At 46.9% G+C, this 18,554-nt stretch overlaps 1 protein-coding gene across 3 annotated transcripts in view; it reads left to right on the forward strand.

The window, feature by feature from the left end:
- The window catches only part of EML6 (EMAP like 6), a 317,359-nt gene that overhangs the window by 42,356 nt on the left and 256,449 nt on the right, over positions 1 to 18,554 (forward strand). For all 3 annotated transcript variants that reach the window (XM_078852321.1, XM_073339283.1, XM_073339272.2), the window contains exon 4: positions 15,898 to 15,996. In XM_078852321.1, the coding sequence (XP_078708447.1) occupies positions 15,898 to 15,996 (99 nt within the window). The remainder of the gene's footprint in view (positions 1 to 15,897; positions 15,997 to 18,554) is intronic.

The following is an 18,554-nucleotide window of genomic DNA, read 5'->3' on the forward strand; positions in this document are numbered from 1 at the left end:
TCGTTTGATTGGGAAAATGTTACTTTCTTTATCAGATTTTATGGCCTAGGTAGTTTACAAATTTTTAACGAAAAGAACTGTAAATTTGCATATAGCTGAAGATATGTTTTGTTGATAGCTAAATTTTTTATATTTTGCATCTTCAGAATTTATTCATAGCTACCGTAAAATTAACGAGGAAACAATTTACTTGAATCAGGAACTAACTATGACCATATTGCAAGCTGAAGTTAGTAGGCTTCTCAAAAGTGCTGGGTTCTACCCCTTATCAGCCTGCAGATTTAGAGCTGATATTTTTACATATTAAACATAGTTCAAACATGCATAGGGTTGCCACCTGTCTGAGTTTTACTCGGACAGAATGGTTTTTGGCTTCTGTGTCTGGGTGCCATTTAGGGTTGCCAGGTACCTGGTTTGCAATTGGAAAGTCCAGTAGAAAAGGGGACCTGACAGTGTCCAGTCAGATGTAGTGACCATACACCAGCCCTTGCTCATTCAGGGTCGCCTCCTACCTGCTGGCAGGCTCCTTGTCAGGATGCAGCAGCTCCCATCCCAGCCTCGGAGCAAAGGGAGCCCAGTGCAGGGAGGCGGGGAAGGAGGTGGAGACGATCCATCAAGTGATGTGTGGGGGGAGAGGAGAAAGTGACTGGGGTGGGGCTTCGAGGGGAATAGGCGGCACAAGGGCAGGGCCTGAGGGAAAGGGGTGGGGACGGAGCTGTGAGGGAAGGGGTGGGGGCAGAGCTGAGAGGAAGGGCCAGGGGGCGAGGCCTCAGGGGTTTGATTACCAGTAATTAGAAAGTTGCCAACCCTAAACGTGCACTACAATTGACCATTTTTGTGTTTCAAATAATAGGACTGCCAAAAAATTATTTTAGACACTTTTTTCTTTCTTTACACTTAATTCCAAAATAAATTAGTTTTATTTTTGATACCATGAGTATAAAGATGTTAAAACTGAGTTCAGCTTTTGTGCCACAATTTTATATAAGCAGCTGGAGTTCTGACCCTGCTGCTAATAAAACATAGTGTATGCATATTCCAAATTTACCCCCTTTCTGGTATTTCAGATAACACTAACATAAATCTCAAACTATTCTTTATCCCCAAATTGCATGTTCCTAGGCTTTTCCCGAAGAACTGCCTTATCCCAGAGTTTCATATCTTCTTCACTGAAGAGAAGCTTCAATTCCTTTTATCTCGTTGGGATTTAATTCTTCTTACTGTATGTGCAATGTGCCTCAGGTGTTACGTGACTAGAATTCATCACTGAATTTGATCTGCTGGTTGGATCATTGGTATCCCTAGCTTGGGCTAGGTACAGACTGGGATTGTGACATGAACACTGATCCATGGCCCCTGGGATTTAATTGAATCCACCTGTTGCTATAATTGAGTAGTGATTCAGCATCATCACACATTGTTACTCTCTCAACATACACACACGAGAAATTACAGTAAAGTCAGATTAACTTATTTGCAGGTTCATTACCCTGCACAAACCAGGAAAAATATAGATGCATTTGGCAGCCAGCAGAGGAAAATAATTTTAGTTGTTCACCAGAATGCAGTTCATGATTTGTAGCAGGCTTTGGGCATGCACTATTTCCTAGATAGAGTTCAACTAGGACCAGTGATACTAAGAGATGACAAGTGGTGTGTCACATCCCAAGAAGCCAAAGGTAGAGATGCATTTCAGTGTTGTTAAATAAAGGAATGGTGACTATAAAGTGCTTAGGTGCATTTTTGTTTACTTTTCTGAATCCAGGAATTTCTTTCATTTTCTGGGATCTATAGCTGGGGAAAAAACAGGACAGGGAGGGTTTGAGGGGGATGCACATGGTCACCTCCCACAAAGCCTATGAGAAATCTAGCATTAAGTTATAGCAATATGAGGCTATATTAGCTCTGCCTCATCGCCCTTCATGCCATGAAATGCCCTCTGATGGGACATAGGGGATAATTCCTGGCTCAGTGTACTCTGACTGTCTAGTTGTGGAGAGGATAGCCAAGCATGGAGGCACATGGCCTTGTATTCCTGCAAATCCCCATGAGTTGGTGCATTTTTTTTTGCTCTTTTGCCTGGTATAGCTGTGACAGATTTCTCTTACCAATCTGCCTGATGCGTCAGGTGATCAGGCTGAGGCCGCAGGATCGTTAGGGGAGGAGATGATGGAGCACATCAAGTGACTGAGTTTTAAAGCTTTATTGATAAAATAATAAAATAACAGTGGAGAGTGCTGGGGTGGGGGTGTCCCCATGTCACTCAGAGGAAGGAAGAAAGCGTTACTGCCCCAAGCCCTAACCCACTTTCATACTCACACCCACACTACCCTGGGCTGGCCAAGCCTGGGTGTAACATAAGAAGAAGAGGGGGAAGGGTGGACGGGAATTCTTGTCCTGTGCACAGGTTGCCCAGGGTCCGCTGTTGATCTCCGATTTGCCTCAGCTCCTGGGAGGGTTTTTAAGTCCCTGAGGTCTCTTGCAGGTGTCTCCTTCTGGGACCTTTGTTCCCCAAGCTCTGTGTACCAGTTCAAACTGGCCTTCCATGGCTTCCTCAGCTTTCCTAAAACACACCGGCTTTAGAGATGCAAGACTTTGTTTTCCCCCTCGCTGGCCTTCGTTGTCTCCTAGTTTTAGCAATCTCTGCAGTCCTGTCCGGCTTGTTTCTTGTTTCTAAGGGTTAGTTGGGGTTGGGTGAGATACGGATGGAGCGGCAGGCTTCTTGGCTGCAGAGAGTTTGTTTGAGTGCAGTGGCCTTGGACTGGGGCCAGTGTCTTATCTGTAGGCTGAGCTGAAGCATTGATTAACCCGTTCTCTTCTCTCCCTCTTCTTCTTTGGCCTTGTACAGCCTGCAAAGGAACCTTTCACTTACACTCACACCTTTAACCCTTCCCAGAATACTTTGCAATGCCTGCAACAGCGTAAGCAACATACAATGCTGATCTGCCGCCCCAGGGGACCCCCTGAGGGAGGGGGCCACTGGGTTGTGACATTCTCCCCCTTGATTCCGAATCAACATTTAGTTGTGAGGGGACACGATTTAAGTTTCCACCCTCCCTCTGACACGGTGGCTAGTTTCACCATTGGCCTTCTACACAAGCATCAATATAGCACAAACAGAATTGTTAGGGCAAGAACAATTGCATACACTAGCCGGTAGTGGCTTCTGGCTTTGTTAATAAAATAGCATAGCACATCCCCTCGCTGGCACAGATGCCCCATCTGGATGGCCGTGGCAAAGGCAGCTTTCTCCATATTAAATGTGTGTTGTAACACGGTGAAGGAGGAGGCATCTGCCTGGAACACAATAAGTTGGTCCCGGGTGTATGTCAAGGGGAGGAAAACATTGGGCGTAATCCATGAAAAATTAAACACAATATAATTAGAAACATTAATATTGCTTTGAATAACAGTGGGCCAATGCACCAAAAAATTGTGCACTTGAGATTGTAATCGCAAATCGAGGGGCACCCTGGGGTAGGTGGTCCTCCAAACACACGCAGAGGTATTGGTAAACAGATGTGCCTTGGTGGGGGCGTATCCTGATGCCTCCCCTTCCCAGCAGATGTGTTGACCCATCTCGTAAAAGCAGCCTGGCGTCACCTTTTCTTTACACATCATTTGGGGGGCTCCATAAGCCATAATTGCCAGGTGATGCCCTCTGCAATCCATACATGCTGATGGTCAGTGGCCATGGTCAGCACATACCTCTTAACTGTGTTGTTGTAGGGAGCCACCTCCTGCACGTCGCCATGGACCACCCAGTCCCAGAGGCAGCCTTCCCACAAGCCGGGTTGGATTTTTATAGCTGGGGCCCACACTCCCTTCATGGGACCAAAGGGTGTAAAGGAGCAGGTTGTGCTGGTGCCCTTCCAGTTTGTGCGCCTCCAGAAGTAGCAAAAAGGTGATTGCTCCCAGGGGATCCCTGAGTGGGAGTGGATTTCCCCTGGCCAAGATCCATGGAGCACATTCTCCTGTATGCTCTGGACTTGTTGGGTCAAATATTGTTGGAGTTGAGCGCACACCGAATCCCATGCTAGTTGGCCCCCACCCCAAATTATGGTTTTAATCAGTCCCCACAAGGTATCCCGTGTGTGGAGGGCCAATTCGACAGTGTGTTTGAGGGTGGAGGTGGCCACTGTTAGGTGGGTGAGATCTGCACTTGTGATCAGCCCCATGGCCTTTTCCAATTGTCCCAACCGCTCAACCCTCATAGCCCCTTGTTGAATATTCTAAATGCTAGCTGCCGTATTGGCCCTATCCCACAAGGAGCCCACTAAGGTCCGCCTCCCCCGGGGGAGTAAAGACAACGTTTGTCTGAGGAGGGCAAGTTGAAGGGTGGCCCCCCTTGTACAATTGGGGAGGAAAGTGGGGACCTGACAGCGTGTCAGAGGCAGGAAAACATCTAAAGCTCCCAGGGTGGCATTAAGGAGGATCCAGCATTGAGTGGCTGCTTCCCATTTGGTAGCCGGTGACATCTGCCACCACCGCTGGTGGGGGGAGATGTGGAGGTGTTTTCCTAGATTTATTCCTTGAATACTTTGGGCTAGGCGGAGGAGGTTACAATTTAAACAGGGATGCTGGAAATCATTCGGGGCATGTAATATTTCCCTCCCTACACTGGCGAGATGTGTGTGTGTATGAGGGGATAATATATGTGATATATCAACATGTGGAACTGTGGGGCTCAGGTTGAACTTTACACCAGCCAGGGATTAAGAGCGCAACCACATCCTGCTTCCAGCTGCCAATGTGGAGAGTTGATTCGAATGGCATGCTGAATCCTCCTGTGATATTGAAAACCTCTCTGTGTACCCTCCCATCTGTGGTCCGCTCGAGCCATCGCTCCCAGGTTTCCCCTTTCCAATGGAACCACAAGCACGGGCAGTAGGAATGGAGATTGTCCTCCTCCAAAGGTAGGGGCCATTGTTCCCAGATGGAAGTAAATTCTATGGGCGAGGGGTTCGAAAGGCGTTGGGATGCAGTGTTGTCTCCGGTAGTGTTGCTTGGTGGGGTAGGGGGCCCTTCTGGGTCGATCCCATCTGGGATCCAATTGGGGAGGGATATGCAGGGCCAGGGGACCTGGTGTTCTCGGCAGGGGGCTGCCCCGGGGAGGATACCCAGGTAATACATGGTGCCATATTCCCAGGATAACGTGCCACAATTGCCTCCCTGCCAGTGGATAATTGATTGTTTCTTGCACCAGGACCAATTCTGAACAGTGGTAAAATTAACAAAGGAGGCCTAAAACAGTGGGACCCCAAGGATTCCCATAGAGAAATACCACCAAACATACATTGTTTTGTCCTGACAAATTTTGCAGGCTTGAAGCAGCAAGAGCAATCCCACCACTCCTGGTTGGGGTGTCCCTGGGCTCTTGCTATTACTGCCTTGCCCTGTTAATAAAGCAAAAAGGGAAAGAAAAAAGGAAGAGTAACAGAAATGCATCTACTGGGGAAACCAAGGCACATATAAAACTCTCTAAATCATTAATCGTTCCATTACAGCTCTTCCTGGCTTCTGTCATGGATGTCGTTTGCCTGGCTTAGGAGGTCACAACAACAATATTCTCTTCAGGGATCAATATTTTGTCCAGGGATTGCTTCCCAAGGGGCTGCTCATTTCGCTCCAGGCTACCACATGAGGAACAGGGTTTGTCCCCCTGGGACCCACGGAAGGTCCAGGGCCACCCACCAAGTATTTTGCTGTGGCCCCAAGGTGTCTATCCGGACGATGCATTGCCCCCAAGGCTCCTCCTCTCCAGCCTTACGCCATACTGTGGCTTGGGCCCCATCGGTGGCTCGAACCATGGAGAGCCTTTGGAGGTACTTTTCCTCCTCATCATTATAATCATCCAGATAATCCCATGGACAGATGGAAACCTGGATGGTCCAGGCAGGTCCACAACTGAGTCCCATGATGCCATGACCAGGAACCTAGGGAGAAACATATGTTTTGAGTTGATTGGCGTGTGCTCATTTTAGTTTACCAGGTAGCTGAAGCTGGTACACTACCGGAGAGATGCGGTTCACCACAGGATATGGGCCATTTGGCATCTAAGGTGTGGGCCTCTCTCTCATCTAAGGTGTGGGCCTCCCGTTTCTGCAGCATCACCTCATCTCTAATTTGCCACCCCGGGACGTCTTTAATTACGGTCCCTTTGTGTTTGGCTTTTTCTCTGTCTAAAGCGGCTTCTACGGCTTCGCAGGTTTCACAAAGTTCCTCCATCAGCTGGGTAATATACCGACCATCTGGTGAATTGGTGGGTAAATTCCCTTCCCATTCCCACAGATTGCCCCACATCATTGGGCAACCAAAAAGGATATGGTAGAGGGTGTACCCGGTACCTAGGCAGTTAGAATTGCATAAAGCTGCCAAAACAGTTGGCAGCTTCCCGGGCCAATCCATTCCCGAAGTGGAACACATTTTATGGAGGGCATTCTTCAAATCCTGATTTTGCCTTTCCACAGCACCACTGCTCTGTGGCTGATAGCTAATGTGTATTTGCTGCTTAATGTTCAGGGCAGCAAGCAAGGATTTAAGGACCTCTTCCACACCTTACCCCACCTGGTCAGAGCCGATAATCCAGGGTGTGCCGTATCGGCAGAAGATTTCCTCATAGAGGTTTCTTGGCAGCCACACCCACTGTATTGACCTGGGTTGGAAATGCCTCTGTCCAGGCTGAAAACACATCAGTTATCACCAGGAGGTATTTATACCCCTCCTTTGTTGTTGGTAGCAAATCAATAAAGTCCATTTGCAGATGGTGCCATACCTCTTGGGTTCTTTGCCCCTGCAGGATGGGGAGTTGGCCTCCTCGCTTTACCTGGGCACACTTAAGACATCCCTCTACAATCCATTTACCATTTGCTTTTGTTTTGGCCATTGTGCCACCTGCCTGACTTTGAAGAGTGTTCCCTCCATCCCCTCATGTGCCCACTCATGTAATTCTCGGACTATGTCCTCCTGCTCGGCGGTTGCTAGTCCTGTGACTAATGCCGCTACCTTGCTTGAACGGATTCGAGTCATCTTATCCATTCATCCATTCCATTCATGAAGTAATCCCTTGTCTTTATGGGCATGTGATTTCACCCAGGTGATGGAGACCTCCCCCTTTCGTGCTCTGTACAACATCATTATCTCTTGCCACCTTTCTTGATGTTTGAAGGGTTTACAGTCTGCAGTATTCCAGTTATCCTTTTCCCAATAAAACATGTATGTTGATACTCCTCGTACCACACATTCATTGTCTGCTACCAGGTATACTGCAAAGTCCTTCCCCAACTGACTCATATTTCAGAACCTGGAGCACGGCTTCTATCTCAGTGTCTTGTGCTGAACCATGCGCTAGGTTCCCAGTGAGACTCACTTCCCTCCACTCAGAGCTGTCCACTGGATGTACCGATTCCCTTGGTGGAAAAAGCAGGATCCATCTGTAAACCATAAATGGTTAGCCTGGGTTTAGTCGTGGAGGATTGGGAGGGGGTCCCATTCTCGGGTAGCTGTCCGTTCCTGCTCCACTACCTCACGAGAATGCTCGGCGCCCTGTTCCACCAAAGCTGCTCTGAGCAGATCCGAGGATTGCAGAGTCTCCGATGCCACCCCGCTTTGGGTAAGAAACAGGGTCCACTTTGCCAAGTGGGTATTCGAGACCAAACTCATTTTGGACCTGGTTAAAATGTGTTTCAGGGGCGTGTGCAGGGTCTGCTATATTATTGGCGCTCCCTCGATGTATGCTTGGAAAGTCTGCACTGCCCATAGCGCTGCCAAGCACTCCTTTTCACAGGGGCTATATTTCACCTCTGGCTGCTTTAGGGCCAATCATAGGCAACTGGGATCAGCCAACCCTCCACATTTTTCTGAAGGAGGACAGCCCCCTGTGCCTCCGGACAGCAGGACAGCCGGAGGTAAAAAGGTTTGGTAGTATCTGGGAAAGCGAGGACTGGCGCTCGCAAGGCAGCTTACTTTAAGGCATCAAAGGCAGTTTCTTGCGGTTCCTCCCAATTCCACCTTGCTCTCTTTTTGAGCAGTGCCCATAAGGGGCAAGTGAGAGTGGCAAAATCAGGAATATGATTCCGAATAAAATTAAAGCCCCCCGAAATGGTGTGCAGTTGTTTTAAATTGGTGGGTTTCTTCATCTCACACAATTCGCGGACTTTTGCCACATCTACTAGCCTATCCTTTTCCCCCAGCATAATACCCGAGTAGAAGACTGACCGCTGGACCAATTGCGCCTTTTTTAATGACAACTTGAACCCAGTTTCCTCAACTGTATTTAACAGAGTTCTGGTGATATCTCGCACCTGGGGTTCCGTTTCCCCGTGCACTAACAAATCATCCATGTATGAAATGACGTGGCAACGGATCTCGGGAGGCAGTTTGTCTAGCATAGCCACCACATGTTGGTGTGCAATGGAGGGGGCATTGTGGAATGCCGTAAAGGTGAACTTGCATAAAGGTGAACTATTTCCCCCTAAACTGAAACGCAAAGTGGTCCTGGGAGGCAGAGGTAAGGGGTAAAGCAAAAAAGCAATTGGCTAGGTCGATTACCGAAAACCATCTGTCTCGTGGCTGCACATGGAACAAAACCTCAGGCATTGAGGTGACCACCGGGGCCATCATCGGGGTGCCTTGGTTTACTTTCTGGTAATCTATGGTGAGGCGCCAGGTCTGACCTCCCACTTTCAGCACTGGTCAAACCGGGGTGTTAAAGGGGCTATGGGTAGTCCAGAGCACTCCTTGTTTCTCCAAGTCGGCAATCACCCCGGCTATGCCCTCCTCCGTGGCTTTGGAGTAAGGATACTGGCGTTGTGGGGGAACGGGGGACCCTACCACCTCAACCAGCACTGTCTTATGCCTACCACAGTCAGATGGATACATTTGCCACACCCCAGCACTGTCTGCCTCCAATATGCTTCCTCCTCTACGGTAAGCGCTGTCATTGGGGCGGTGGCAAACCTCCCCCCCTCGTCCTGGGGCAGAGGCATGCACTGCTCCTGCCATAGTGTGCCCCCTTGGTCATAAGGATTAAACCATAGCCCCTGCTCCAGCATCCAGGGCATTCCCAAGGTCACCCTCTTCATGGATGAAGGGTCAATAGTAAATGAGGCATGCAAAACCGTCCCTACAATGGTCACTGGGACCTGGTTGCAGGTCTGTCACTGTTGCGGCCCAGAATTGAAGGCCGAGACATGGGTGGGAAGCCCCGGGTTGTCCTCAACAGGGGTGAAGTTTAATACATTGGTACCCACCCCAGTGTCTAGTAGGGCCATACAGGGCCACTCAGTGAGTACAATGGCAATTTTGGGGTGTCGGTTAGAGTCCCAGGTTACCTTACCCCACTACTGCCAGCAGGACCCCTGGCTGACAATGGGGCTGCCCTAGCCAGAGCCCTAACTGGGGTCCCCAGTCTGCAGGAGTTGATCATGGGGCTGGCGATAATCTTCCACCGGAGGGATGGAAGGGGTGGCTGCCGCCACGGGCCTGGGCAGGGGTGGCTGCTGATCGCCCACCATGTGGGCCCAGGTTTCGTGGATGCTGGTGGCTTGTTCATCCCGCCTGGCCGAGAGGGCAAATAGCCTTTCCACCAACAGGACAGTGGGTTTCTTATCCCACCGTCTCATGTCCTCCCCCAGAGCCCTGAGGGCATGCCAAGTTTGCTTCTGCACCTCCATCACTATCCTCTCCTCATCCTCTTTAGTTAACAGCATGAACTGGCCTGTCACAACCAAATGGCCCCCTCCCCTCAGGGAGTCTCCGGGGAAGGCAGATAAGCATTGTTTGTGGCTAACGCTGTTGCAAGCATCACAAAGCATTTTGGGGAGGGTCAAAGGTGTGCGAGTGGGGAGTGGAAGTTTCCTTTACAGGGTACGAGAGGTTGAGAGGGGGGAGAAGAAAAAAAGAGCAGAGAACGGGTTAAGTCAACATTTTAGCTAGCTCAGTCGGAAGATAAGATGCTGGCCCCAGCAGACTTGGCTGACAGCCGAGAAAGACGGGGGGCTTAAGGCTTTCCCAAGCAGCCATAAAAAAAAAAAGAACTAAGTTAAGCAGCGCTGCAGAGATAGCAGTGAGGACAGTAAGAGCAAATAAAACAGCAACAGCAAAGGCCAATAGAAGGAAAAACAAAGTCTCCGGAGCCGGGATGTTTTGGGAAACTGAGGAGGCCACAGCAAGCCGGTTTGAAGTGACACAAAGAGCACCAGGAACAGCGGTCGCAAAATAAAACACCCCCAAAGGAGCTCAGGACTTAAAACCCTCCTGAGAGCTGGAGCACTTTGGAGATCAGCAGCAGACCCAGACGGCCTGGGCCCAGGACAGCACTCCCGTCCACCTTTACCCCACATCTCTTCTTCTGACGTTACACTCAGACTTGGCCAGTCTCGGGTAGCGTGTATGTGAGTATGAAAGTGGGTTAGAGCTTGGGACATTAATGCTTTCTTTCTTCCCCTGAGTGATGTGGGAGTGTTCCCAGCACTCTCTGCTGTTACATTATTTTATCAATAAAGCTTTAAAACTTAGACACTTGATGTGTTCTGTACCTCCTCCCCAAAGATCCTGTGGCATCTGCCTAATTCACTGACGCCCTAGGCAGATTGGTAATAAAAATCTGTCACAGGCCCTCCTATGTTCTGACTGGCCCTCGGTTGGCCCCTTTCCACCTTCCCCTGGCATCCGGTTGGTATATGTGGGGGTGCCGCCACCTTTACCCATTTAATTGGCTCCCCAAAATGCTTAGCGATTTGCATGATTTTATCCTTTAACACCTCCCAATTTGCGTGTTCGCCTTTGGCCCAGAGCCCTAGTCTATCCCTCCACCAGTCATTTATCCCTTCCATCAGCTCCCGTAACTGAGCGACGGTCCATGGAAACTGGCCAATAAAGCGCTGCTCTGCTTTCGCCGTCTGAATTTGTCCCAAGACAGCCGCAATTAAACTCTGTTGATAAAAATAGTCTAACCTGGTTTGCCCAGGGGCCTGATCTAGGTTAGATAAATATTTTCGTTTGTCCCTAGCGGAAAGAAGAATGTTTGCCAAGGCTTGAACGACAGGCAACCCCTTTCCCAGCAATTCGGCCACCGTGGTTTTTAGGGTGGAGGCCAGCTCTGGGCTGGCAGCTGTGAGCACCCGCTCAGTCTCTTGCTGGGACAAATTTATTTATATGTATGATGTTCCAAAGGGAAAGGAGCCAGTTAGCGGCCTTTTCCGTTTTGAAGGGGCCGAGCTCACGAGCCAGCATATCTGCCGGGTCCAGCGGACTCTGAATTCTGGCTGAAATACGCTGAGTCTCGACCCAATTCCCATCCTGGAGTTGCTCAGTGGACCTCTCCTCCATTTTAATGTGGGCTGCTATCGGGGTGCAACAAGAATCCACCTACCCTTGGGGATCCTCGCAAAGGGAAAAACCAAAGCCCTCACACGGGTCACCCTGTTATGCAGACAAAACTACACAGGATCGTTTCAGGGGACAAGACAAGATGTCACCTTTATTATAACACAATTTGATTTATGACCAATAACTAATATCTAATACCTATGTACACCCCCCCCCCCCAAATGTTCTGCAGCTGCTGTGTAGTTACCAGTCCTGAGTGTAGCTTGAGTTCGTGGCTTGGGTTCATAGCTTGTGGCAGCTAACTGGCCAGAAGAGTTGGGCACAAGGAAGAGCTGGGTCTCTATTGGGCATGCACCGACGTCCTTCCAAGTTGGCAGCAGAATGTTACCCTCCAAAATCTTCCATCTCATCCATCCTTTTTGTAGGCTTTAGTTTGAATCCAGAGTCTATAGGTCTTGCTGTGTCTTGCTGCCTCTGGGTTTGGTGTGATTGATAACACGTCAGTTGCAGACATGACTTTCAGCCTGGAACCTGGCTTTGGTGTTTCTTCAATTGTACTTTTGTTCTTTTCTTTTTAGGGTGGACTCTTCTTGCTTTGTCAGGGCTGTTGTCTGCTTCTTCAGCCATTGGTGCTTATACTTTATTTCATCAGGACAGGCTGAGGCTGGAAGTTGATGCCATCATCCATACATACCTCATTCACACATCTAAACTAAGCTAATAAGATTACAGCAGGGTTTTGCAAAAATGAAGGTTGCAGCAAGCTTTTACAAAATGGAGTGAGCATTTTAAAATGGAGTTTGGAACAAGTTAAAATGGAGTTTGAGTTACAATATGGACAAGTGTAAGGAATGGCAAACAGTGAACAGAAGTTACAATACAGACAAGTATAATGAATGACAAACAGTGAGCAGAAGTTAGAATGTTGAAACATAAAGAAAAGGAGTACTTGTGGCACCTTAGAGACTAACCAATTTATTTGAGCATGAGTTTTCGTGAGCTACAGCTCACTTCATCGGATGCATACTGTGGAAACTGCAGAAGACATTATATACACAGAGACCATGAAACAATACCTCCTCCCACCCCACTCTCCTGCTGGTAATAGCTTATCTAAAGTGATCATCAAGTTGGGCCATTTCCAGCACAAATCCAGGTTTTCTCACCCTCCGCCCCCCCCCCCCACAAACTCACTCTCCTGCTGGTAATAGCCCATCCAAAGTGACCACTCTCTTTAAAATGTGTATGATAATCAAGGTGGCCCATTTCCAGCACTAATCCAGGTTTTCTCATTCCCCCACCCCCCTCCAAAAAAATGGTTTTTGGAGGGGGGTGGGGGAGTGAGAAAACCTGGATTTGTGCTGGAAATGGCCCAACTTGATGATCACTTTAGATAAGCTATTACCAGCAGGAGAGTGGGGTGGGAGGAGGTATTGTTTCATGGTCTCTGTGTATATAATGTCTTCTGCAGTTTCCACAGTATGCATCCGATGAAGTGAGCTGTAGCTCACGAAAGCTCATGCTCAAATAAATTGGTTAGTCTCTAAGGTGCCACAAGTACTCCTTTTCTTTTTGCTAATACAGACTAACATGGCTGTTACTCTGAATGTTGAAACAGTGTAAGTTTGAGTGATTTAAGCAGCAATTGGATTGAAAGTGAAACTCAATTAGCCAGTTATTGGGGTAATCGGTTTCATGAATGAATGTTGTTTCATTCATAAAAACTTTGCTTATGAAGTTATATTAATATAAGTGAACAATTAAAAACAATTTTATTGATCAGTTCTACAACCTGAATCATCCCCCGTGAGGCTCGCCACCTGGACTGAACATACGGCCAACTGATGTTTTAACTGTTCAATTTCCTTTTCGTGTCAGTCACACTGCCACTGTGGCGTATGCTGAGCACGAATGGTCAAATCTTTGACAAGCCCCTGAAGGGCCAGTACTTGCAGCTTTTCTTGGGTGTAGGCTTCGGTTGCTGCCTGATTAGTGATTTGCGCTTTTAGTTGCTCAATTTCCACTAGTTGTCGGGTACATGTCTCTTCCCTTCTCCCCAACTCCTCTTTCTGTCCCGACGACATTTGATACCACATGGCTGCTGCAGTCCATACTGAGCCCACAGCTGCCCCTAGGTTTTTACCCTTTTGCTTTTCATACTCGGCATACAAGTCTAGTAAATCCTGCCAAGTAAGCACGCCCCTCTGAAGCTCCGCCACAGAACCCCAGGGATTGTATCCCACTTTGGTGAGAGCCCTCTCCAGCTGGGAGAGTTCCCCACCCACCCCTTTGCAAGAGGTAAGAGGGTCCCGTCCCCCTTTGCTGCCTCCCCCGTGGCATGGGCACCCAGTCCCCCAGCCTCCTGGGACCCCACTGTTTATGCCATTGCCCACGATTGTGGGACTCCCGAGTCCGTAGCTGTACCCTTCTGTTTCCTGAACATTATTATCACAAACCGTTAGTACCACTCTGAAGGTCTTTTAATCATGGGAGATTTCACGCTGCCTGTTAGGGGGCTTATTCCTTCACCCACTTACTTCCCTGGTCCTTCTCACATGAACAGAGAGCAACAATACCCGAAGTCCAAAGGTGCAAACAATTCGATGTTTATTGGGGTGAACTTCCAGCAAGCATGATTCCAGTTTCCTTCCTTAGTATCCTCCTTCCCAGCTCTGACACCACAGAGCCTTACACCTGTGTCCCTGTTCCCATTCCTACCCTTAGCCAAACATGATTCCATCTTCCTTACTCCCATTCCCTGTTCCCATTTCCCCCTTTAGCAAAACATGATTCCAATTTTCTTACCCCCATTCCCTGTTCCCATCTCACACACCCACATGCCCACCCCCACCCACACCCAGTCACTTCCTCATTGACTACAGATTATATAGTAAAACTTGAGTTCTGCTTAGCTATACCTTAACCAATCATTTTCCTGAAATTTAACTAACCAATCCTAACATATTGTAACATGATTATGTAACCAATTATATCCCACCACCTCAATTAGTTTACACCCAGCAAAATTAATTATACAGCAGACAGGAACAATCACAGAACCAGACAGAGATTATACAGACAAACAACAGCAAAGTGGGAACTATAATGACAAAACAATACAGAAGTGAGGATTTCACATCCCAGCTATTGATAAGTGAGTTCTTGCCAGACAGGATGCTATCAAACTAAGTTTCCTTTTACATTTTCTAGGCACTTCCCTTTCTCTGGAGGTGATAGGAATACAATTCTGTCCTGATAGTGCCTAACAGCCCAATAGCACCTTATTTCAATGTGACTAGTTTGGAATGTGAGGATGTGACCGTTCGCTTCCCAGCTTATGGCTGCCTCTGCTGCTTAGCCAAAGGCCTGAGCCTAAGCACAGGACCACAAACTGTCACAGTAAGAGAAGGCCCTTACACTGGCAGACAGTGGTTTTGATTCTTTCTTTTATACCTCTATCACTAGCCAAGTGATAAGAATACACCTAAATTCTTAGAGTATAGGCCTTTACAGACAGGCCTGAATATCTATATCCTAACACTGCCCACACCGGCACTGGGGCTTACAATGCTCACTCCCTCCCGGGCTGGAGGGCAGGACGCTAAGCTTCCCTCCATATTACTCGGTCCTCTACCACCGAGGGTCCATACACCAAATCCAAAGCCCCGTCCTGGGCAGAGTGAGAAACCCTAAGTTCTCCTCCTATGCTCAGTCATACTATGACTGAGGGTGTATGCACCGAGGATTATTCCTTCCGCTTGGAGCAAGGGTCTCTAAGCCATCCTCCGGTTACCCGGCAGTTCTATGGCTGGGGGTGGACCCACCTGCACCCTTCCCCCACCGACTGGGTGGAGAGGCAGGATACTGAACCAGATGAACCACTGGTGTTATCCAATAGGAAAATTTCTATGTTCCTGCATCCTCATAAGGACCTGTGAAATTAGGCAAAATTTGAAGAGACTTGGTATGCTAATTTATATCTTAAACATCTCTTCTTCGTCTGTTTGTCTATAGCCATAGCCTGGACAAAAAGGGATTTTTGCTTTCTTTGTTTCTTGGGAGAGGGCAGTTCATTTATTTGTATTAAGCTGTTAAAATAATTAATTATGCATTCTTTCAAAAACAAAATTGAAAATTAAAGGATAAATTATAGTTATAAAATGCTACTAGAAAAGTCCACAAAAATGAGCACCATAGACATAATGAAATGTGGTGGTGTGCGTGGTGGGAGAGGAGTGTTTTAATCACCCATTTATTTTTAATAACAGGTCAGTAAGATGTGAATGCCAGATTGTTGTGCTACTGAAGCAAATGCTTCAGATCTTCTGATGAATTTAGCCTATGTATGGTACACTTAAAAGTCAGGTAATTAATTTCAAGCTTCTAGAAAAGACTAGAATTTTTGGCATGTCCTAATAATAAATAAATTTTTAACATGGATATCTTGATGGTATCTTTAGCAATTTAGTTTTAATTTGAGTCATATTTGTACACATACTATGCTCAGTTGAAAGACTTATTTTGGGCTGATCTTCAATTAACTAGATGCTTTTTTTTCCCCCTTAGTGTTTAGCCTCAGTGGGACTGGATGCCAAAAATACAGTATGTATTTGGGATTGGAAGAAAGGAAAACTACTAGCAACAGCTACTGGCCATTCAGATAGGGTAATCATATAGAAGGAATTATCTGAATTTTGTCTGAAGCATTTCCCAATAACTTCTGTAAAATTTTTGTTTCTAAATTGTATTATTTTTTCATTAAGTTAGTGCACAGCAAGGTCCATCAAGTGGATCTGAGTGGAGTATATTGCCCAAAATTAGGAAATGTCAAAGCAATTTCACCACCAGTCAAAAAAAACCACACAAACACACACACACATATGATCATTAAGATAAATGAATCTTTTCACTGTGCATATATATTTTACTATGCATGGTATATCTGTGAATATTTCACATGATAGAATATACATAAATAATGGCAACAGAACAAAACAATATGTGTTTATACTGTCTGTATGTACTGTGTTTGTGAGTTGGGTGAGTTCAGTGCTTCACTGTTGTGTACTATATTTCTAACACATCAAGATTAATGTTTTTATTCGTTTTTCAAAATTACTCTTTTAGGGTCTGATGCAACTCCCATTGATGTCTGTGGAAGTTTCGCTACTGACTTCAAAGGGAGCTGTTTCAGGCTCTGTTTCTCTAAGCCATGATCGAAGTGTTTCAACACTTAGCCCTTCAAGCCCTCCCCACAGTGAAAGTAAAAGGGTGTTTGGCAGGGGATTGTCTAATCTGATCCTAAATTCTAGTGGTTGAATGTTTTTGTTCTTCTTCGAGAACATGTCCATTCAACTTAGGTGTGTGTGGTTGCCACATATACCAATGCCGGAAGTATTTCCCTCAGCAGTATCTGTAGGGGACTGGCTCTGATGCCCCCTGGAGTGGCACACACAAGCCATGGTATACAGGGCACCGCCGGTTCCCCTCAGCCTCAGTTCCTTCTTGTCTCCAGTGATGGTGCTGGAACTGTTGCTGCTTCAGCTAGTGCTGTTGCTGCTCGTTCGTACGAACTAGCTATCTCTTGTATTAAAGTGTATATAGTTTTCTGTTAGTGTTTGTAAATCCCTTAGCTATAGTTAGAGACTTCATAGGTTCCGAATGGGACTTTGCCTCGGGATGGGGCATGCCCCAGTCCCCAGGCTTTTAGTTCTGTGATCGCTGCAAGAGACCCATGCCCACTAGTGAACCACACAGCAGTTGTCTGTGTTGCTTGGGCGAAGGACAAGTTAGTGAGAAGTGCAAAATTTGCAAGTCCTCCAAGCCAAGGACTAAGAAGGAGTGCAATATTTGTTTAAGAACGTGCCTTATGGAGTTGGCCCTCACACTGGCACCAGAGCAACGCTCCAACTCGGCGCCGAGTACCACGACCTCAGTACGCAGTGCCCCACTGGGACTGTCCACTGGCCACTATCGTTCCCCATCCATGGCTCCAACCAAGAAGGCCAAGAAGGTGGGGCGAGGCTGGTCTCCAACCTCCCGCAAGGGAAAGGATAAGACTGGGTGTGAGCAAGGTCCCATGCCAGGCAACTCAAGAAGGAACTGAGGTGGGGGGAACTGGCAGTGCCCTATATACCATGGCATGTTCGCGCCACTCCAGGGGGCGCTGGAGCCAGTCTCCTACAGATAGTGCTGAGGGAAAAAACTTCTGGCACCGGTGCATGTGGTGAGCACACACACCTAAATTGAATGGACATGAGCAACACATCTTGAAGAACACCAGTAATGGAAAAAGTCTTTTCTGGTGTGAGGGTCATAAGACATTGCTGCAGTCTGTCATTTACATATTTTAAGAAGTATAGTACTTAGAAAATACTTCAAAATCACAACTTTTTATAAAGAAGATTTACATTTTATATTTTGAAAGACAGTGTTTATTATACTAAATGACTGGTTGCATACTTAACATGATAAAATACTTGTTAACTGACTGGAGTAGCTACTGTGCTTTGAATCAAAATGGAGAAATTAGGCAAGGGGTGTGTGTGTGGGTGTGTGTGTGTGTGTATATATATAGTAAATGAAACAATTCACACTACTGTGGCTCTTTTGGGTAATGTTGATTGCTAGTTTGGCTCCTGAACCTCTGAGGTCTGAATATCACTAGTCTACATTTTAAAAAGAAACTAGTGATTTGGGTGCCTCAATTTTTGGGTACTCAAATTGAGACACCATGAAAGGGCCTGAATTTCAGAGGTTGGCTGCTCAGTGTTTTCTGAAATTCAGGCCCCTCTAAAGTATCTAAAGATGGAGAACCAAAGACTGAGGCACTCTTGAAAGTTTGGGCCATAGTATAAACTCTTTATTTTCAAACTTTATACAATATTTCCCTGAGGGCCTGATTGTGCAGTTATTACTGAGACTAAGTTCCCATTGACCTCAACAGGAGTTCTGAGTAAAAAATGTGGGATATAGTTCTTAATTTTGAAATATGCTTACTTTGTATTATATACAAAAATATATATTGCTTGCCAAAATGACTAATGTAATTTTATTATGTAAATTTCTGTGAATATTACCACTTTAGCTGCATTACATAAGATGGCATATTGGGTTAGTATTGCCTAACCTGACCTGGGTACACCTTTTCCCATAGATAATGAGTGAAGATGAGTAATGGTCTCTCCTCTTAACTTTTGGGGGACATTAGCTCACATCACACA

Source organism: Lepidochelys kempii, chromosome 3, assembly GCF_965140285.1.
Source record: "Lepidochelys kempii isolate rLepKem1 chromosome 3, rLepKem1.hap1, whole genome shotgun sequence".
NCBI classification, from domain to species: domain Eukaryota; kingdom Metazoa; phylum Chordata; order Testudines; family Cheloniidae; genus Lepidochelys; species Lepidochelys kempii.